The 23,834-nt window shown below is 37.5% G+C and overlaps 1 protein-coding gene across 6 annotated transcripts in view; it reads left to right on the top strand.

Moving 5' to 3' along the window:
- The window catches only part of LOC108972350 (nephrin), a 99,406-nt gene that overhangs the window by 5,592 nt on the left and 69,980 nt on the right, over positions 1–23,834 (top strand). For all 6 annotated transcript variants that reach the window (XM_018938892.1, XM_018938894.1, XM_018938893.1 and 3 more), the window contains exons 3-5: positions 457–813; positions 3,131–3,283; positions 14,307–14,477. In XM_018938892.1, the coding sequence (XP_018794437.1) occupies positions 457–813; positions 3,131–3,283; positions 14,307–14,477 (681 nt within the window). The remainder of the gene's footprint in view (positions 1–456; positions 814–3,130; positions 3,284–14,306; positions 14,478–23,834) is intronic.

The raw sequence follows: 23,834 nt of genomic DNA, 5'->3' as shown, positions 1-23,834 counted from the left end.
ATATAACCCTATATCTGACTCTTTTAGTTTTAGGACTTACAAACAACCGTTATGTGAACAAAACTATAATACTCTCTTTAGCAACTTTGTTGCAAGAGTATAAAAACGGAAAATCTAAACATTTTAATCAATATCTTATCTTGAATATTTATTAAATACACTTTTAGAACTAAGCCTAATTGTTGTCTAGATGCCAACTACTGATTTTTTATACAAAAAAAAAAAGACGAACTATTTTGAATGCCCAAATAAGATCAAGTTGATAGAAGACAGTTTTTAATAGAAAATGTAAAAGATAAGTTTTTGATTTTTATTGTATAAAAAACAGTAATTTAATCCTAAATCCTTTCGTTGATGGAAGAATCCTTCATTTAAACATCTTAATAGAAAAACAAATAATTATAGACTGAATATTATTATACAATGAATTCATGTTAACTTATTCCTTTATTTTAGTATATTTGTTAATTCTGCTGTTAATGGTGTTACCCCCACCGATACTGGCTCAGCAACAGAAGTTCAGAGTAACCCCATATGATCTACAAGTATTAGAAGGTGCGGAAGCTATGATGCGCTGCGAAGTATCTAATAAAGCAGGCGCTGTGCAATGGACAAAAGACGGGTTTGCACTAGGGTTCTCAGCTGTTATTCCTGGGTTTCCACGTTATTCGGTGCTGGGTGATCGAAATCAAGGTGTATATAATCTACGAATATCGAATGCGTCTATTACTGACGATGCGGAGTATCAGTGCCAAGTGGGACCAGCACGTCTTCACTCAGCCATACGAGCAAATGCAAAGTTAACAGTCATAGGTAAGTAAAATACTAAAAGCTTGTGTGGATTGACTACGAAAATTTAGCAGTATAATACTTTTTATGTAAAAAATTCATAAGAAATACATAATAACCATGACTGTAAAGTCATTAATTAATCCAAACCTTCTCAATTTTCCATTTTATGTTTAAAAAATGTTTTAATTTTTGGTTTGTGATTATTGTTATATTATATTTAGCCTAGTTTCTGTTTCTCAATCTCAACAAACAATAATAAAGAATTAAAGATCAGAGGCTGTACTAATAATGTTGGACTATACAATATAATTGTAATAACGGACATAATTAAAAATTTTATTATTGCATTTCTAATTTTTTATACCATATTTTTTTGATGTGGCAATAATTCATAGAAAAGCAGACGTTGGCAACTATATATTCATAATTTTTTCCCAATGGAAAATTCTTAACTCTTTTCATATTTGTTCACTTAGGATATCCAAAATGACACAATTGTACAACTACATACTTATATGTCAATATTTTAAAAATAGATGATTCATTTATAGAAGATTGGGTCGATACGAAGTGTGCTTCCTCTTACGAAAGAAGTGTTTGTATCGAATATATCAAAATTCATTTCACAGCTTTCTTATTTTCAAAGCGTTGGTTGATAAACGATTTTGTTAGTAAAAACATCATTTTTAAAATATATTCATTCAATACCTTGAAATATTTTTATCGGAAACCAAAAACTCAAGGAGTGAATCTCCTGTTTATAACTTATGTTCTAGTTGAATCTTTTTCTTAAAATTTCAAAAAATCAGGAAAAACGTATTTCCGCCTAAATTTGTAAGTTATATGGGACTCAAATATATATACGCCCTAGTATAGCTTTATTNAGAGAACAAACAATAGTAAATAATTAAATATTTTTCAATTTTTTCATTAAAATATTTAGAGGAAGAAAATTAAATTCTCACTTTTTAATTGAAATATTTCTAAATTTTTAATTCCAATTTTGTGAAATGAAAATATTACTTTTAATACCAAAATGTGAATATATTTGTTTAATTTTAAAATACTATAGAGTTTGGATTAACCTTTTCTTATTTCGGTTTTTAAGATTAAGTTTAATTTTTTTCCGTTTTTGTAATCAAAAATTTACTTTTAATTTTTTAATCCGATATTTGGGATTAGACCCCGGTAATTTAGTAATAGGAACGGTAGTTTCCATGTCCATTACTACTAAAAATTTAAAATTAAAAAAATTTACTTTATGATGTTTAAACATATGTTCAAACTTAACATTCCTTAGTTTTTTTTGTTGGTTTAAATAGAAGATAATTGAATGCCAAAGATAATAAACTTTGCCCCAATTCCATACGACGTTTAGTTTTTTCTATCCTGCCCGCCAATTAAGAAAAGTCTTAAAAATGAAAAACCAAGAAGTCGCATGACAAAGTTTTCGCTTTCTGCCCATGCGCTCATACGAGGTGTGTTCAAAAAGTATCGCGAATGTTGTGTTTTTTTTAAATTATTTATTCAAAGAAATCCCCATGAGATATTATACACTTGTTCCAACGGTTTTCCCAATCTTAGAAGCACTTCGAAAATCATTTTTTTTATCTACTTCAGCTCCTCCTTCGATGCCGCCTTTATCTCGTCAAGAAAAGCGTAACGTCGTCCTCTCATGGGCCTCTTCAGTTTAGGGAACAAGATAAAGTATGCCACAGTCAACATTCGGAATGCACCCACGCACTTAATTTCGTTTTTCACACAAAATTTGATACAGGTTTTGATCCATTTTTTTGAATAGGTATAAATCGAAGACGATCCAAAACACGTGCAAGCAAAGCAGCTGTCAACAATTAAATGAACATTCATGAGACATGAGTACCAACATAACGCCACAAAAAATTCGAAACTCGAATATACGTAACCCGCGAAAATTCAAAATTCGCGATACTTTTTGAACACACCTCGTATATCTGCTAAAAGGGCGCTAGTTCCATCTATAACTTTGGGGACATATTCTTAGATAATTTTTAAAGAGATTTATGCAAAAAAATAATAGATTTTTTGAAGCTCCTAAAGCAGGCAGGTTTGCAATTCTGGCAACTAAGAAATTCTGTCTTGGATTACACAACACCCCTGAATGTTTTTTTAACAAAAAACTACACTCTGTCAAAACTGCGGTTCGAGATTTAGATTAAAAAACAAGTCGATCTCCTCCTTTACGATGAAATATGTAAATCAAAAATCATTTCAAATTTTAAAATTCTATTCAATCTTTTTATACTAACATTATTGTTTTTAACTATTATTCTTATATCTGGATATGTTCTTTATTCAGCACCACCTGGCTATATTGAAATACAAGGCTATACTCAGAATTCGAAAGTAGAGGTAAGGGAAAATCAAGATTTATCATTGAACTGTGTTGTTGGAAATGCAAAGCCAGCCGCACAAATCATCTGGTTTCGTGGGAACGTGGAATATAAAGAAGGTAATTAATAAATACTAAAGTTATTTCTGTATGATATGAATATATTTTGACATGTCTTCCAAATGAACCGACATAGCTTTCTGTAGAATTCCTCCAATAAAAACCAAGGCTTATTTATTGGCGTTAAGCATATTTACCATGTACTTGGGTATTGAACCAATTTTTTGGGAGATTTTGTCGTCAGAAAAAACTCCTACAAAATCGAAATATTGTACTTCGAATTTCGATATTAAATATATATCTAAATCTTTGGAAAAAATGCTCTTATTGATTTTGCGGTACGTTGTTATTATTGAACATTATGTAAAGCGCATTAACGTTGCTCGATTTCTAATTGTAATAAGTTGGTGATATATATATAGTATATTTAATAATAATATAATTAGATTTGAGATTTCAATCGTTTGACCAGGCTGGAGCAGCTAGTGAATGATTCCTTTTCAATTTTACCAAACACTCCGCATAACCTTTTGAGGCGCCAATATTGGCTTTTGTTGAGCTTCACCACGCTTGTACCATGATCTTTCTCGCACATTATTGTCGTATTTGATCCATTTACCACTTGCGTGGAATTATTCCTATTCACTCATTTTTGAACAGCTCTAACTTTTTTAAACTTCCCGAATTTAATTTTTTTTGGTTAATTGTCGCTTAAAATCTCATCTTTCCAATACAATATGATATGACACAGTGTGATTGGCAGCACTGGATACATACAACTAGAAAGACATCTATTGACAAAAGACTTTTTCGACTACCTAATATAAACCATTTAAGCTAAACCTCCAAACACATCTTTTCGACACTGTTTGGAATAATGTGAAAATTGGTGGGGTCGCTGATATATAGATAAATACATAACTAAATGCGGCAGGAAAATTTAATTTTACATCCATAATGGTAAAAGAGGGCTTTATGGGACCCGTTGAAAAAATTGGTCGATGGACGTGGTACCGCCCACATTTAGCGGAAATCAGATATCTTGGGACCTACCCGACCGATACTGCACAAATAGTGTTTTTAATGTCCGCTTAATTGCGAAGTCAGCTGATGCGGACTCTATACCGAATGAGCGAGATATTTAATTGAAATTCGCAGAGAATCCTTTTGTGATAATAATATGTTTTTATGTTGAAAATGGGTTAAATTGGACTCATCCCATATATAGGGTTACCATATCGGTCTCAGTCAAAGTCAGTCCTGTTACATATGTGAAAATTCTTACAATTCATTTATAGGAAGTTATATTGAAAAAGTACAATATTCTTAACGGCCTCAACTGAGAGGCGGTTACGCTCGTTACTCCACTGTGTATTGATTACGGAAAAAATTCACTTGCAATTTGCGTTGTGACCAGGGATAGACAACAAATACTGAACTATTATCAAGACTTCGGAAAACTAATCAGCCTTCTTATTAGCTTTAAAGTATAGTAACTGGTCATTAACAGATTGCGCGCAAAGCTCGTATTTCTCGGTCCTCTTTTCATGGATAATATGATACGAGACTCTTTGATTCGAGAGAGAACTGTCAAAAGTCGCATTTTTTATAACATTTGAAAATGATGCCACTGTTGAAAAATATTCGATTTCGTATTTAATAAATTATACAAAACACTAAATTAAACACTTTGAAAATGCATACATATATAAATGCTAAAATGCAAAATCCTTAATTAATTTACATAAACATTTATTTTGCCAAAATATGTTCTCATAGTTCACTGAAGTTTCATTTCACACTAATTTCGTCAGGTGTTTATAACGATTCACTTCTGGCATCCCGCCTTTTCTGAAATCAACTGTCAGAAATTCCCTGATCTCCATTGCTGTCAAATAATCAGGGAACGCGTTTGAGAGAAAAAGAAAGCCAATGCTAAAGTCTCGTATCATATTATCTATGCTCTTTTTTCAATTACACGAACACATTAAAATTTGCCAACTGATCGATCAATTTATCGTCGTCATATGAATGTGTTCATATGAATATTTTTCGAGTCTAAAAACTGAATCGTCTCAACAATTTGTTCATATTTCACTTTTGTCATGTGGGTGTCGTATGATGCAGTCGCATTTCCATGCGACGGTAGACATGTACATATATATCAAAATTATTAATTGATTTAAAATGTTGTCAATAAATGTGTGAGGAAATTTTTAGCCCTACAAGAATACTTATGGGACACATATATCCCACAAACTTATACTTACCAATAATTACAGAAATACAATAAAATATTAGTACTCACCACAAGAACACTACCACAACTATTTATTAAGGTCTCAGCCGATTTAGAAACTGTAAAGATAAAATTGTCACAAAATTCACTGCGAATTATAAAATACGCGTCCAACCATTCGCTCTATTTTGGCAAATGAACATTTGTTTACTATTTAAAATACCACGAATGTAAAAAAATATCGTTAATAATAGTATAAGCTAAGAAATGGGACTAATTTAACCTTTTTTAACCACTTATTTTCTACGCTAGATATCTTTGAAAATACACTGGGATACACGGGTCCCGTTCGGATCGAATGAGTTAAGTGACCGAAGCCAGGTTCTTCTCCACCTGCTCCTTCAAACGGAGTGGACGTCTTCCTCTTCCTCTTCTTCCTCCGGCGGGTACAGCTTCGAATACTTTCAGAGCTGGATTGTTTCCGTCCATTCGGACCACATGACCTCGCCAGCGTAGCCGCTCTACCATAAATTTTTCGCAGAACTTTTCTCTAGAAAACTCTCAACGTCGACTCATCACTTGAGGTCATCGTCCACGCCTCTGCACCATTTAGCAGGACGGGAACTATGCGCGACTTATAGAGTTTGGTTTTTGTTCGTCGAGAGAGGCCTTTACTTTTCAATTGCCTACTCAGTCCGAAGTAGCACCTGTTGGCAAGAGTTATCCTGAGATTGCATTTACAGGCGGACATTGTTGGTGCTGATTATGCTGCTTCCAAGATAGACGAAACTATCTACAACTTTAAAGATATGACTGCCAACAGTGACGTGAGAGCCAAGTTGCGAGTGCGACGACTGTTTGTTTGATGACAGGAGATATTTCGTCTTGCCCTCGTTCACTGCCAGACCCATTTGCTTTGCTTTCTTATCCAGTCTGGAAAGAAAGATTGTACCTGCTCGATTAAGTTCTGCAGCTCGAATTATTTTCTCCAGCAGCAGATTGAAGAAGTCCCACGATAGGGAATCGAATTGTCTGAAACCTCGTTTGGTTTCGAACGCCTCGAAGAGGTCCTTCCCGAACCTGACGGAGCTTTGGGTGTTGCTCAGTTTACGGATTTTGATTTGCCAGGTCTAAAGCCACACTGATAAGGTCCATTCAGTTTGTTGACGCTGGGTTTTATTCTTTCACACAATACGCTCGATAGCACCTTATACGCGATGTTGAGGAGGCTAATCCTACGATAGTTGGCGCAGATTGTGGGGTCAACCTTTTTGTGGATTGGCCAGAGCACACTTCAATTCCAATCGTTGAGCAAGCTTTCATACCATATTTTACAAAGAAACTGATGCATGTTTCTTATAAATTTCTCGCCGCCGTGTTTGAATAGATCGGCTGTCAATCCATCGTCCCCGCAGCTTTGTTCTTCTTCAGGCGGGTAGTTGCTATTCGAACTTCTCAATGATCGAGCAATTGAACTTCTGTACCATCATCATCGATTGGTGAATCGGGTTCGCCTTCTCCTGGCGTTGTACGTTCACTGCCATTCAGCACACTGGATAAGTGTTCCCTCCATAATTTAAATATTCTCTCGCCATCGGTGACTAGATCACCTTGGGGGGTTCTACAAGAGTAAGAGCAACGTTGCGAGGTAGGCAGTCTGTTTTCTCTCCACTGTGACACGGCACTCCTCATCGCATCAGCTGTTCTTTTGCATTTTCCGAAAACCAATGGTTTCCCATAGTTACCGAGCTGTGCTCTCAGAGAGTGCACACCTGCCGAGTAGAAAATCGTTCAGCTGTCTGTTGTGATTGCAGTTTCTCCACATCGAACATACCTTGTGCTTGTTGACGTGCGTTTTTTGCCGCATAGAGGCGGGTGCGAATCTTGACTGCAACCTCGGAGCGCACGCTCGCCTAGAACACTGGAGATGTGTCTTCCGTCTATCACAACATGATCGATCTGGTTGATGGATTTTCGATCCGGAGACAGCCAGGTAACTTGATATATTTTATTGTGCTGGAATCTAGTACCACAAATAACCATATTTCGGGCCCCGGCGAAGTCGATCTGCCTCAACCCATTTGGGGATGTTTCCTTGTGGAGACTGAATTTACCGACCGTAGTGCCTAAGATACCTTCTTTGTCTCCCCTGGCGTTAAAGACGATTTTTACATCGTGGTGGGAGCACAACTCATAGGTGGGCTCCAAGCGCTCATAGAAGACATCTTTGGTCACATCGTCCTTTTTTTCCGAGCGCAAATGAGCGATATGTTGAAGAATTTCGCTTTAATGCGGATTGTGGCTAGAATTCATTCACCTGAGTGAATGATTGTACTCGGCGATGGAGTCTCTCTACCACCACGAATCTTACGCCAAACTTGCGCTCCTTTATATGGCCACTATAGTAAATGCCAAAAGGACCTACTCGTCTCAGTCCTTGTCCCGTCCGTCGAATTTCTTGGACGTCGGTGATGTCAGACTTTATTTTCACGAAGACATCAACCAGCTGGCAGCGGCACCTTCGCAATTAATGGACGGGACACTCCAGGTACAATCGCTCAATTCGTTGGCCATGGTCATCATCAAAGGGGGGTCTCTTATTCGAGGCTGATTTTTAATTTTCATTGGGGGTTTGTTTTACGTGGCGGATCCCAAACCTAGCGCGCAACCCTATGCTGGTTTTATTTCGCCTTCAAACGGATGTTCTGAGGCTACCCAGAGGATACTTGGTCAAAAACTGGAAGTCGTGTGCTGCTTGAGCCACATGTAAAAAATATTCGGCTGACTTTACTCCATATGATTGGTGAAGACCTTAAAGAAACTCGGGTAATATTTTATTAGTATGAGACTTGTTAAAACGGGTCAATAATACCTCCAACTACTATATTCTACAAACAATGATTTTCCTTTTTCTGACAAACCGTATGCCAAACATGTCGATCATTGAATAAGTTATATGTACATACTTACAAGGTGCCTTGCAAAGTAAACAGGACTTTTTGAATCTAGCGCCCCTTGGTTGCGAGATCTATATGTCGACTGGTGCGTTAGAATCTTCTATCTTTATCGATTGTGCAGTGAGTATTTCATGACATTTCATTCATTGGAAGTGAAGTTATTGCGTTTTAAATGTCAATATGTTTCTATTATCGGTGCGAAAATGAGCTTGGTGCGAAGAGCCAACATTAAATTTTGTTTTAAAATTGGAAGTTTATGGCGATGATTGCCTATCCCGTAGCAGAGTGCACGAGTGGTTTCAACGTTTGAAGTGGTCGTGCGAAAATTAATGACGATCAACATGTGGCCAATAAAAATCCGCAATGACCGGACATTCCATCGAAACTGTGCGTGAATTCCTCAAAAATCAACCGAAATCATCATTGAAATTCATGGAAATGGAATTGAACATCTCCAAATCATCGATTTATCGCATTTCGACCGAACATTTCTGCTTACAAATGGTGTGTGCACGGTTTGTTCCACACAAATTGACTGACCAAAAATCACATTATAACAGTGGTCGGCATGAGAGGATCTGTTACTGTGTTGGTGAGCACGAAAAAAGTAGCCCAGTGAGAAATTGGAATTAAAATTAAGCAAATTTTGTAAGCAAAACTATAAAGTAAACACTTGTTCAATAAAATTTTAAAATTAAATATGTTTTCACTACGTTGGAGCAAAAATATGTGAAAATATTCAATAAAACTAAAAGCTATGTATAAATAAACGATTATTCAAACCTCAGAGCAAATAATAAACAGATAAATAAGAAGTTCTGCAGTTATTTTTTGCAAACAAATATATATTTTTTCTTTAAAAAACATTTTCGTTCTTTTTCATCTAAATAATTAATAATATAATGAAAATTAACAAAATGTATTTTAAGGATATATTCCCTATTATCTTTAAAAGACTTGGAACATAAAAGGCATTGCATGGCACCAAAGGCATTTAGAATAAAAAAATATTTCTCGCAGGGCATATTTTGTTTTGCGCAATAGTCTTGCGCGATGTTAATTCGTTGCTGCCTCGACAACGACTGAACGATAGAGCGTAAGCGTACGTGTGAAGTTAGTGTGCAAAACTTTGCTATGAAATGCCGACCACTGCATTATAATCAGTAACCACTCCCCGTATTCGACTGTTATGGCACCGTGCGACTTCTTCCTTTTCGGCAAAATACATTTGCCCGTGAAAGGAAAGCGTTATGCAGACGTAAAGGTCATTCAAAAGGCTTGCAATGGCATACTGGCGGCCATACCGGTCAACGAGCTAAAACACTCGTTCGACATGCTTTGGGACCGTGCTAAACGCTGTATTGAATGAGAAGGAGACTATTTTGAATAAAATAAATTGATTTTGCCGAAAAAGCCATTTGATCTGTTTCTTTAAGTCCTGTTTACATTAGAACGCAGCTTGTATATAATATCAATAACTTCAAAATTTTAGTGTTTAGAATAAACTTCCGTGTCATTAAAATATGAAGTGTTTTGAACAGGGCCTTTAGCCCTGCTTTGAACACGTCTACCCTGAACTTGCAGGTAGTTTAACAGATATTATAATACTAAGTTAGAATGTTATAATTAATACGTTAAATAAATACTTAATTTTCTTAAATGTCAAAAGACAGTTATAGCAAAGTGAAATTATGCTTATAAAATACACATTTAAATAATTTTATTCTTTAAAAATCATATTACTTTCAGCCTTATCACGCAATCCATCATATGCTGTTTCTTCGGGTAAGCTATCATACAAATCGAATAATTCCGAACGTAAGTTCCAAAAACGTAGTGTGGCAGTTCTTCTACTTCTTCTTAATTGGCGTAGACACCGCTTACGCTATTATAGCCCAGTTAACAACAGCGCGCAATTGGATTCCAAGCATAGCCAGGTCCTTCTCCACCTGCTCCTTCCAAAGGAGTGGAGGTCTTCCTCTTCCTCTGCTTCCCCCGCGGGTACAGCGTCGAATACTTTCAGGGCTGGAGTGTTTTCGTCCATTCGGACAACATGACCTAGCCAGCGTAGCCGCTGTCTTTTAATTCGCTGAACTATGTCAATGTCGTCATATATCTCATACAGCTCAACGTTCCATCGAATGCGATATTCGCCGTGGCCAACACGCAAAGGACCATAAAATTTCACAGAACTTTTCTCTCGAAAGTCATCGTCCAAGCCTCTGCACCATATAGGACATAGATATAGATATCAATATCATCGGCATACGTCAGCAGCTGTACACTCTTACAAAAGGTTGTATCTGCTCGATTAAGTTCTGCAGCTCGAATTATTTTCTCCAGCATCAGGTTGAAGAAGTCGCACGATAGAGAGTCGCTTTATCTGAAACTTCGTTTATTATCGAACAGCTTGTATAGGTCTTTCCCAAACCTGACGGAGCTTTTGGTGTTGCCCAATGTCAATTTACTCAGCCGTATAAGTTTTGCGGGAATACCAAATTCAGACATTGCGGCATAAAGGCAGATCCTTTTCGTTCTGTCGAAAGCAGCTTCGAAATCGACGAGGAGGTGATGTCCGTCAATTCTCCTTTCACGGGTATTTTCCATGATTTGGCGCACGGTGAATATCTGGTCGGTTGTTGATTGCCAGGTCTAAAGCCACACTGATAAAGCCCAATCAGTCTGTTGACGATGGGCTTTAATCTTTCACACAATACGCTCGAAAGAACTTTATATGCGATGTTGGGGAGGCTTATCCCACGGTAGCTGATGCAGATTGTGGGGTCCTTTTTTTATGGATTGTGGATAGCACACTTAAATTTCAAACTTTGGGCATGCTATCGTCCGACCATCTTTTACAAAGAAGCTCCTTATCAGTTCTTCGCCGCCTTGTTTGAATAGCTCGCCCGCTAAGCCATCGGCTCCTGTATCTTTGTTGTTCTTCAGACGGGTAATTGCTGTTCGAAGTTCTTCATGGTCAAGCAATGGAACGTCTGCTCCATCATTATCGATTGGGGAATCGGGCTGCCATTCACCAGGCTGGATAAGTGTTCCCTCCATAATTTAAGTATGCTCTGATCATCGCTGACTAGATCACCTTTGGGGTTCTGCAAGAGTATGTTCCGGTCTTGAAACCTTCTGTAAGCCACCGCATTTTTTCGTAGAATTTTCGAGCATTACCMCWRTCGGCCAGCTTATCAAGCTCTTCATATTCATGCATTTGGCCTCTTTCTTTATCTGTCTGAAAATGCGTCTCACTTCCCTCTTTAACTCTCGGTATTCATCCCATCCCGCACGTGTTGTGGTCGATCGTAACGTTGCGAGGTAGGCCGCCTGTTTTCTCTCCACTGCGGCAGGGCACTCCTCGTCGTACCAGCTGTTCTTTTGCATTTTCCGGAAACCAATGGTTTCGGTTGCAGCTGCACGTAAAGAGTTTGAAATGCCGTCCTAGTTCCCTTATACCGAGTTGTTGACGAGTGCTCTCAGAGAGCGGGAGTGCAAGCTGAGTAGAAAATCGTTCGCCTGTCTGTTGTGATTGCAGGTTCTTGACGTCGAACCTTTTTTGTGTTTGTTGGCGTGCGTTTTTTCTGCACAGAGGCTGGTGCGAATCTAGACTGAAAAAAGATAGTGGTCCGAGTCGGTGTTAGGGCTTCGGAGGGCACACACATCTAAAACACTGGACACGTTTCCTCTGTCTATCACAACTTGATCGATCTGGTTGGTGGATTTTCGATCCGGAGACAGCCAGGTAGCTTGATGAATCTTCTTATGCTGGGATCTAGTACTACAGATAACCATATTTCGGGCCCCGGTGAAGTCGATCAGCTTCAACCTATTTGGGGATGTTTCGCAGTGGAGGCTGAATCTACCGATCGTAGTGCCAAAGATACCTTCTTTGCCCACCCTTGCTTTAAAGTCGCCAAGCACGATTTTGACATCGTGGCGGGGACAGCTCTCATAAGTGCTTTCCAAGCACTTATAAAAGGCATCTTTGGTCACATCGTCCTTCTCATCCGTTGGGACGATATGTTGAAGAACCTCGCTTTGATGCGAATTGTGGCGAGACGTTCATTCACCGGAGTGAATGATAGTATTCGGCAACGGAGTCTCTCTCCCGCCACGAATCCCACACCAAACTTGCGCTCCTTTATATGGCTACTGTAGTAAATGCCACAAGGACCTACTCGTCGCTGTCCTTGTGACGTATATCGTATTTCTTGGACATCGGTGATGTCAGCCTTCATTTTCACGAAGACATCAACCAGCTGGGCAAAGGCACCTTCCCAATTAAGGGACCGGGCATTAAAGGTGCATGCCCTCAATTCGTAGTCCTTATTTCGTTTGCCATGGTCGTCATCAAAAGTGGGGTCTCTCATACGAGGCTGGTTGTTCCTTTTCATTGGGGGTGTTTTTTTACGAGGCGGGCCCCAAACCCAGTGCACAACCCTATGCAGGGGATATGTCGCCTTCTCACTTTAGCTCGTCTTCAAACGGATGTTCTGAGGCTACCTAGAGGATACTTGGTCAAGGACCGGAAGTCGTGAGCTGCTTGAGTCATATTTAAAAGAATCATTTCTGGCCACTCCTAAGTGAATGGCGATCAGAGAACTTTCCTCACTTGCGTGAACTTCTACACATGACTCCATTCTCCTAGGCAGTTAGTGGATCCATATTTTATTGTTAAATTCAATTTTAATAAATTTCAGTTTTATTTATCAAAATTAAAATTTTTTTCTACCCTGCATATTTTGAAAAGGCAAAATTTAGAATGAAGTGGAAAAAGAAATAATTTATTAAAGGCAAACTCTTAGTGTTTATAGTTATATTAGGTTGTCAATTGTGTTTAAACATCATTCGTAATTTTTTTGTTATACAAAATATTTTATATTATATTTTGCATTTGGGAAGCAATTGCCCGATGCATCTCAATCTCTATCTGAAACAAATAATTCAAAGAGATTCATATTTGTTAATTTTAATAATAAACTAAGAAAATTTCAAAAATAGTGTAAAATTCTACAAGATTTAGAATATATTCAAACTTGACTATTCTTAGTTTTTTTTTGAGTTTAAATAGAAGATAATTTAATACCAAAGATAATCAACTTTGCCCCAACTCCAAATGGCGTATAGTTTTTTTCTATCCTGTCCGCCAATTAGGAAAATTCATTAAATTGAAAAACCGAGAAATCGCGCGTCAAAACCCGAGCGCTCATATATCTGTTAGACGCTCGGCCACTGTTTCCCCTCTAGCCTAAACAATATTTCGTATTTCCTTACATACAGGTAAATTGACAACAGTGACTTGCAACTATCCACTTACTCGATAAACTTTATATCAATATAAAGATAATTATATATATATAAAGATATGTATAAATATCGTACTATGGTGGGATCTTCTACTATTCGCAAGTATTCAGCCGGATGAATATTTCGGTTTTTAAAAATCGACAATCAGGTTTATCGCGTAAGTGGATAGTTGCGAATCACTATTGTGAATTTACCTGAATGTACCTGCCTACCTAATAATTGCACCGGGAAAAAGAAGACAACCCAGTGTTTGCATATTCTATAAGCTATATACTTTCGATTAGTCTACAGTTTATTACGTAAGAGAGTGAGTGTAATGTTTAAAAAAAATCTTTTTAATTATTAACTAATTACACTTTGCATCACAATTTCCAGTCAACCTCCTCGAAATTAATATTTTAATGTAATAAATTTTATATAAAAAATATTTTCATCCCGTAATACGATGGGTGATGGTCGTACTATGGTAGGATCTTGGAGATCCGATCTCCTACTGTTAGCTTTGCTACGTTGGATTGCGTGATATGGTGATTAGAAAAAGATTTCTAAGATCTGTTCCATTCCATATTTTTAGGTCGTGTTGATAAAATTGAAGAGACTTCCCCAAAACGCTACACTACAAAATCGACATTAAATATAAAACCAAGTGCAGATGATGATTTTATGGAATATACCTGTCAAGCGAAGCATAAAGCGTTGCCTCCGGATATGCCGTTGCGGTCGACCGTTCAGCTTTCCGTTCTCTGTAAGTAAATAGTAGTTTGAAATGAAAGAAAAATATTTACAATTTGATTTTAGCCTATTAACGTTTCTGTAAACCCTTATGTATAAATAAATTTAGAGTATTTGAATTGGTCATTCATAAGAAATGGTTTCATGCTCTTATAACCTAACGGTGTAAATATATATATAGTATAAATGATCAAGACGATGAGAAAAGCCCGTGCAAGCGATACATTGAATAAAAATTAGTAGATGGTCGTAATCGGGCCACTGCCACCTCCACAAAATGCCATTAATCAAACCAGTGCCATATCTAAGCACAAAATAAAGATACAAAAGTGTAAATTGGCACAGACAATTAAAGTAGCATCTGCGGACAAAAACTGTTGAAAAAATTAAGTCAATTTCAACCAAATTCGGTAGGTAATATTATCTTGATATTCGTATATTAAAATTTAAATTCAAGGTGATTCTTTCACTTTTCGGCAATCAAGAACCAATCATTGTATCCGGATAAAACTTTGCACGAATAGTATCTATGAGATGTGCCACCATATAACCAATAATTATTCAAATCGTACTAAAACTGCTCAACCCTTATGTACCGAATATGTGTTCCAGTTCTTACTGCGAACTTTTTATCTTCTTGAACAGTGGTAAAGCTTATTATTATTATTATTTATTAGAGTAATATGAAATACTAAACTAACTTGAGTAAATACACACTAGCTACGAGGGCCTACGGTGCGATTAAATGTTTACAATTCCTTTTTTTTTTATATACGAGTGCTGTTCTTATATTCTGTATTTAACATATTTATATTGTAATATATTTGATTTGGTTAAAACTGGTTTAAATTTTGCTGCTCAGATTAATATCGTTGATATATTTTATTACTTTTTTAACGTTTCCGATGTTAATTTCATTTAGTAGAGCTGACGGTACAGTGGTACCAAAATTCTTTGCTCGAAGCGCCGATAGGTTTGGGCAATAGTCCAGGATGTGTTGGACAGTTAGGCGGTTTGGACAATACGGGCATACAGGTTGAAGAATGTTAGTAAAGATGATGATAATGGGACCAGTCTGAAATTTGTTTGTTACGGAGGTGTCTATTTATCATCTTCTGTAAATCCTTGCTTAAAAGTTAGACATGGTGTTGAGACTGCGTTTTTGGCCGCTTCGTCAGCAAACTCGTTGCCTGGGATGCCCTTATGCCCAAAAGCCCAAAAGATTCGGAGTTTCAGACATACTATCTGTGCAAATAACGAAGTGCCCTTTGTTTTTAGTTGCAAATTCTGCGGCTTGTAGTACCTCGACTGCTTCTGCTGTACAAATAGAACAGTGCAATGGGAGCTAACCGGTGTTATGAGTGTTCCATTTTGGTGCACTACACCGAATGTTGTACTGTGGTCAGTTTTTGATCCATCTGTAAATATGGGAATCCAATTGATCATCTGCCTACTGTTAAAGTGCTCAATGAGTAGTTGTTTAAAGCATTCGTTACTTGTGTGTGCTTTAGGGTAGGTGTGTAAAAGCTCGGATGCAGAAGATTGTGGTAGCGACCAAGGCGCTTGCTTACAAATTTGATTGCCCATTGGGGGTATTTGAATCTCTAGTTCTTTGTAATAGGATATGCACCGACGAATAGTAGATTTGGTGGAGTAGTTGCGTTTGTGGGATGCAGCGTGACGGAATATGTTGAATAGCGTTTTATTTGTGGTATTAATAAACTTTGGGATCAGATTCCACGTAGCGAGGTCGCGCCTTTCAACAATGGAGGGGAGACCTGCTTCTGCTAACATACATTTAACTGTTGAAGTGGAGAAAGCGTTCAAACTACGTCAAGCCGCACCACCCGTAAATAGGGAGTCCATAATCTATTTTTGATAGCATTTTTGGTTTTTTAATGATAAGTATTTAATAATATTAAGCCTGGTAGTTAGACTTTTTCTTAACTGCTGACAGTGCTCTTTGAAAGAATATTTAGAATAAAATACAATGCCTAATATTTTTAAGTTTTTTACATTTTGAATGTTAGTGAGCTCAACATTGATATCAATTGCGGGGCAGCCTTGTTTTCGACAGATGTGCAAAATTTTGCACTTTTCATAAGCAAGGGTGGCTCCAGATCTTAATCCCCATTGTTTGAGTTCGAGTAGTAGCTTTAAAAATGTATTTTTAAGGCGTCGTCTGCATAAATATTTAAATTGATATTTTCGTAGTTTATTGTTATTCTATTTATTTGCTCAAAGGCTATCATAAATAGGACAACCGATAAAGGGGAGCCTTGGGGTATGCCGTTATTGAGTGGAAAAGGTTTTGAAAGCTGTCCGTTGATATTAACTTGGAATGCCCGTCCAGTCATAAACGATTTTATGACTTGAAATATCTTTTTCCCAATTTTCCACTCTTCGAGTTGATTTAAAATGACATGAATGCCAATGCGATCATACGCTTTTTCGAAGTCAGTAGCTAACACTGTGATGTGATGAGGTTGAGAGCGTATCGGCGATAAAGTGTTGTAGGTGGAGGAGTGTGTCAATGGTTCCATATTTCTTTTTAAATGCTGACTGGTTGTGACTTATTAAATTATTTTTCAAGAAAAACTACATTAGGTGACGTATCGCAATAATGGGAGTTCTTGGAATACCAGTGAGCGTCTTGATTCTTGCCCAGATCTTTTGTGGCGATGAGTTTGGATTAATAGTTTCGGTGAATTCAGATATAGATTTCCGTTTTGCTTCTTTGACCCGTTTTTAGAAATGGGCGTTTGCCTTTTTGTAAGCGATAAGGTTGACAATGTTACAAGAGTTTTTATAAACCTGCCAAAGTTGTTGTTTATTTGTACGTAATAGACTAAGCTCGTTATTCCACCATATTGAGCTTGATTTATGCCCCTTTGGGTTGCTTTGAGGAATCGTTTTGTAGGCTGCTGTTCTAATTATCTTGGTAATTGTGGCTGCTTCTTGGTGAATGTTTATAAGGTGCCACTCTTGTATCGACTCTAGACAGTGTGTCTGGAATTGATCCCATTTTGCAAAGTATGTCAAGAATTTTGGAGATCTCTTCGGGTTCTGTACGTTTAAATTATTTTGTAATTCTGTTAGAATTGGGTAATGGTCGCTTCCATAAAGGAAGTTAAGGATTTTCCACCAACATTTAGGACTTAGTTGAGATGAAACCATAGTCATATCGACGTGGGTGAACGTTCTGTGTGTAGAAAAGTGCGTGGCTGACTCGTTGTTTAGCACAATCAGATTCTCCGCGAATTTAACATTTTCTAGTTGTGCACCTCTAGCATTGGTAGTGGCTGAACCAAAAAAGGGACTCCACGCATTGAAATCACCTAGTAGTAGCGTTGGAGCCTGGGTCTGATGGAGTAGATCTCTTATGTCTTTGTCGGAAAATGTTTGACTTGGTGGGATGTATGCATTTATTATTGAGAAGGGTGTGAGGAGATGCATTCTATGGCTATTGATAGAATATTTGTATTTATAGCTACACGTTTGTGCGGAGTATTCCATTTTATTAGTATTGCGATCCGCTGCTTCGCATATCTGTTTTTACTGTCATTATAGAAGTAACCAATATACGTCTTGGGGATTATAGTGCTAGTTACTTGAAAAGGTATGTGGGTCTATTGAAGGCAAATTATATGGGGGTTAAGATCTTTAATCAATTGCTTTAACACATTGTAATTGTTGCCATATCCTTTCAAATTCCACTGTATGATTTTTAATGACATTTCAATTGTAAATAAAATATCAAAAAAAAAAAAAATTTAAACACTTGTTTCTAATATAATATAACTTATAAAATAAATGATAATTGGGATGTCTAAAGCATGTTTAAGTTTAAGTTGCTTGGCACTGTTGTTTTTTTTTTATAGGTGAACGTCTCAGTACGCTGGGACTCCCTTTGCTTATTGCTCTATTCATGGTATTTGTTGTAGACGTAGACGTGTCGGTATCCATGTGGTGATCTGCTTCTTTTTCAGTTTCTGTTTTCGACGTTTTCTCGCTACCGTAGTTGTTGTGTTGATTTAATGTAACAATAGTACGATCTTTTGTTGAATTAGTTGTTGTTGTCAGATTAGTTTTATTTGGTGGCTGAGCGTTGAGTTCTGTTAAAAATTTTTGCTTTGCTTTGACGGTTTCTTGCGTAATATTAGGCGCTTCTGAAGTAGAGTTGTTGGAATCAAGCAGATTATGTGTATTTACTTGTGCTGTAGAATTGTCCTGTATTTTTGTTGTTTGGGCGAATGAAACGGAATTTGTGACTGGGTTTGGATTTTGTATTTTGTGTAATTTTAACGCCTCGCGCATAGAACATTTTTTCTCAGTTTTTATTTTGAGAATATTTGGGGAATGTGTTGGCCGAGGCTGCATGTTCTCCGAAACAATTTGCACATGATGTTCTGATGCAGTTTTCTGGTTGGTGGGGAGGTAGGTTGCAAGAGACGCAGGCGGGTGCGTTTTTGCACATTCTCATTGTATGCCCATTTTGCATCGCATCGGGTTTGGAAAATATGGCCGCACAGTGCATATTTCCCAGGCTATGTCAATTTTTTCCGGTAAAAAATAGGTGTCGAATGATAGTAGTACTGCTCCGGTTGGCTTTACGACTCCTTCAGTTATGCGCGTGAACTTGTGGACGTTAGTGGCGTTGTATTGATTGAATTCTTCAATAATCTCGTCCTCTGGAACTTGATTTAAGAATGGCGTAGAGGAGTAATTTTGTTTATTTCTATGCTTATAGCCAGAAGTGATTTGTGCACCGCAAAAACGGAGTAGCTACTTACTGGTTTATTTTCGTCTTTAGATTTTATCACAAGAAATTTGGGGCTATCTTTTTTTGTTACAGGCAATTCTTCAATACCGTTTGCTGGTTTTTTCGTTTTGCACGAGGGCTCGGTGACAATAGTGCAAATCTATTGCCCCCGAGTTATTGGGGCCCCGGGGACCATCTCATATCAAAAGTTTAGTCAAGCACGTGTGTTTACAAAGCACTAAATGTATAGAAGTAGCGAAAAAAAAAACAAATACACTATGCACTGGTGTGCAACGCGTGAGAAAAGAGAATTGATGGTAGAGGAAAACAGATTATGTACTGTTTAACAAGCGTGCTAGTCGGTGACTGAGTGGTAAATCAATATCTATTATTCGAAGAAAATCCGTTTTTATAAAGTATGTCTGAAAAAAATTGATTGAATCAAGTTGCAAGCGATTGAAGTATTCGATAACCCCGAACGTAGCCCTTCCTTACTTTTTTTTAATATTGATACCTAATAGAACGATTTTCGAAATTCCGGCTTACTAAAATTGAAAGCAGTCATCGACTGTAATTCGACGCATATGGTTGTTCTCTCAGTATTTGCGGTGTCTACTTTGTACAGCGCGCCTACGAGCTAATTCGTATCACGTGTTTTGCAATTTACTTTTTCTTCTTTCTATAGTGATTTCTCTAACTCTTCAATACAGTCAACTGCAAAGGACCCAACTGGGAAATAATAGGTTCGCCCTGTTAGATTCTAGTCCCGAACCAAAAAGAAAAAAAACCAAAGCGACAAAATTTGACATCTTCCCCACTCTACCAACAAAAGCAAAAGACCATCCCAAATATTTGGTGGTAAGACACGAACAAACCTCTAAACAAATACTCCTGTTTCGCAATCCATAAAGCCTTATTAAACATAATCTCTGAAATAATAAAAAAAAACAGCGAGCTACGGGACGGAAACCTACTTCTACTTGTGAAAAACAACATCATAGCCAAAAAGTTCACGTCTACAAAACAACTATTAGGAGTTTGCAACGTCAAAACTGACTTACACAATCTTAACTCTAGCAAAGGAAGGTTTACGCTCCATGCTTAAATGACATTCCTGACGTAGAAATAGTTGAAAAGCTGAAGGAACAGGGTGTGTCGTCCATCTACAAATTCCCCAAGTATGTAAATGGTCAATCTGTTCCGAGCRGAGTAGTTCTTCTTACATTCGACTTGTACTACTTACCGGAACATATCGACATCTCGTGGTACAAAACAAAAGTAAGACCTTACTATGCTAATCCTATGAGGTGCAAAAACTGCCAAGTTCTTGGTCACACCAAAAAACGTTGTAATAAGCCCCCTGTATGTGACACATGTGCTTTGCCACCCCACCCTCCACCATGCACCCGTTCCTTTTGCATAAATTGCTCAGGCAAAAAAAAAAAAATAATCACTATCCAAACAGACAGCAAATGCTCATATCGCGAAGCAGTAAACATACATAAATTGCAAACTCCACCAACWTTTACTTCTTCATCTCCCTCATTCTGTAACATATTAAACAACTCAACCAACAAAGACAACGACAATAAAAAGAAAACAACAACAGAACCTGAAATTCAGACAGTTACTCCCTCTCTCAGCTCAAATAATAACATAGAACCAAATCCAAAACAAACAAATTCACCAAACTCAACAAACAACATTTACTCATTAAACTCATTACCAACCTCAACGGCAGTCGATGACTCTTCAAGGACGACTCTCGACTACGCTTCAACGATCCCACTCATCTCCAACTTTATTACTCACCTTAACAACTCAACCTCCCACTCACCCTCCGCACAAATTGATACTCTCAGTTCTGAATAGACTGTGCCTATTCTTCAATGGAATTTGAATGGTCTACTTAACAACTACGTTGACCTTAACCTCGTTATCAATCAATTTTCACCACACATTATCGGACTACAAGAACACACCTCCCCGCTAATAAATCAGCTTACACTCCCAACAACTACGTAGGTTACTTTTATAATCTCCCCCGCAATAAAACAGCTAAACAAGGAATAGCCATCTTCATAAAAAAAATCTGTTATACATAAACAAATTCCCATTTCCTCCAACATAGCCACCCTAGTAGTGGAAATCGACATAGGCTTTAAATTTTCGGTAATTACGTGCTACATACCACCGCACCAAAATTTTAACTCCAGAGAAATCATAAAGATCGCCGATTTCTTTTCTACACCATCTATAATTTTGGGCGATTTCAACGCCTGGAGCCCTCTTTGGGGCTCTAGTTCTACAAACCGCAGAGGTCAGGAGTTAGAAGACAGCATACATGCAAAAAGCCTTGTCGTTCTAAATGATGGACAACCAACACACTTCTTCACACATAATTTGGTCACCCACGTAGACATTGTCCTTTCATCGGCCTCAATTGCTCCTAAACTTTCGTCCCTGACATTAAAAGATTTACATAATAGTGACCATTTCCCCATCGTACCCACCCTGTCTACTCATAGTTTACATACCGTTAAACCGAGAGCAAAATTCTTAACTGAGAAAGCTGATTGGGCTAAGTATTGTTCACTTATCTCCTCTTTTATTCTAGAAAAAGCAACATAAACGCGGAAGCATCCACAATAAAATCTGTTATACTCTCAGCTGCACACTTAGCCATTACCCAAACTAATATTAAACAGTTTTCCACACAGCTTCCATATTGGTCTAAAATGTTATCTGTGTTAAGAAATAGAAAACAAGCGTTACCTACAAACACAACCGCACAATCAACAACTTAATACAATACAAAAGAAGCCAATGTCACTTTTCGAAAGGAATTAAAAAATGCAAAAAGACAATCGTTTGTAAAATTTACAGCTAACATTAAGCCTACCTCTAGTCCTAAAAAGGTTTGGTCGGATATAAAAACTCTGTCGGGCGCATCTAAACACCATAAAATTGATTTTATCCACTCTACACAAGGCCCTATCTACGACCCCAAAGAGATTGCTGAACACTTTGCAAATTCATGGTCTAATGCTTCTCCAAATTCTAATTTCCACATGGATTTCAACTCTCTCAGTAATATAATTATTCCTAAAACCTACCACAACCCGTCACCTTGCGGGAAGCTGTAGCCCTAATCGAGTCAGCAATCTCACTTCATGAATTCGACTCGACTATTTCTACTATGTCGGGTAGCTCTCCAGGCCCGGATAAAATATCCTACTCCCTCCTCAAAAACCTTCCTCATACCCTTAAACTCCGACTCCTATCCTTGTATAACAGAATTTTTGATAAAAGCACCCTTCCTCAAGATTGGAAAAAAGCTGTTGTTATACCTATCCCTAAACCTAACAAAAACAGCCCTTCCGTCCCCAACTTTAGACCTATATCCCTAATACYCTGTATATCTAAGGTGCTTGAAAAAATTATATCCGTGAGAATTATGTGGTACGCCAAGAAAAAAGGGTTGATAAGTTCTAACCAATTCGCATTTCAAAAAGTCCTCGGTGTCATCGACCCACTTCTGTATCTTGAACACTGTGCTTCGACAACGCTCTCTGCAAGAAACCAACTGTCCGTCCTTAGTCTAGATTTTGAAAAGGCTTTCGACAGAATTGGTGCACATATAGTTTTAGAATTAGGACGCTGGTGCGTTGGAGACAAAATCTACAGTTTTTTAGAGCCTTCCTCCTGAATCGTTAAATGTTTGTCAGCGTAAATAATCAAAACTCTAACATATAGTAAAGACACAACGGCGTGCCACAAGGCTCACCTATTTCAGTCACCTTATTTAAAATTGCTTTTTATGAACTCAGCTTCCTATTATCCCAATATGATACGGTTGAGCATTTAATGTACGCTGATGACGTTCTAATATTTTCCGCTCTCAAAGACCTTACRCTAATGACAGAAACYTTCACGAGAATTCTAGATGACATATCCAACTGGTCAAAAACCTCTGGATGTAAAATCTCAGCTAACAAAAGATCAACCTTCCACATCTGCAGAAAACATAAATGCACCTTTCCTATCCTATCCCTTTCTAATACCCAAATTCCTCACACTAGTACACTCAGAATACTTGGTATAATTTTTGATAAAAAACTAACTTAYAAGKAACATTGTAAATATGTTAGAATAAATTTAATATCTAGACTTAAMATTWTTAAGTATTTATCATCTAAGCACTGTCATATACATATGTCAAAACTTGTAAATATTGTAAAAGCACTGATGTTATCAAAAATTGATTTTGGACTCGCGATATATGGTCACTGCGCAAAVTYTCACCTTGCATGCATCCAAGCGCCTTACCACACAGCAGGAAGAAGAAGCATACGCGCGTTCCCCACCTCTCCGATCAGAGCCGTTTTAGCCGAAGCAGGCCTACCGAACATCCAGCAAAGAACTAAATATAATACCATGATGCTTCTACCTAGGATTTTCCATAATAGGAACAAAACCTTTTTCAACATGCTCGACACGTCTACAACTAGGATGAATGCATCGAACAAACAGTCCACCCTCATGCAATGCATAGCCCTGATCAACGACCTCAATCTAATATCCACACCCGAATTACTCGTCGAGCCT

Source organism: Bactrocera latifrons, unplaced genomic scaffold (assembly GCF_001853355.1).
Source record: "Bactrocera latifrons isolate USDA-ARS-PBARC rearing strain unplaced genomic scaffold, ASM185335v1 scaffold_398, whole genome shotgun sequence".
Taxonomy (NCBI): domain Eukaryota; kingdom Metazoa; phylum Arthropoda; class Insecta; order Diptera; family Tephritidae; genus Bactrocera; species Bactrocera latifrons.
This window is presented reverse-complemented; position numbering and strand designations above follow the sequence as displayed.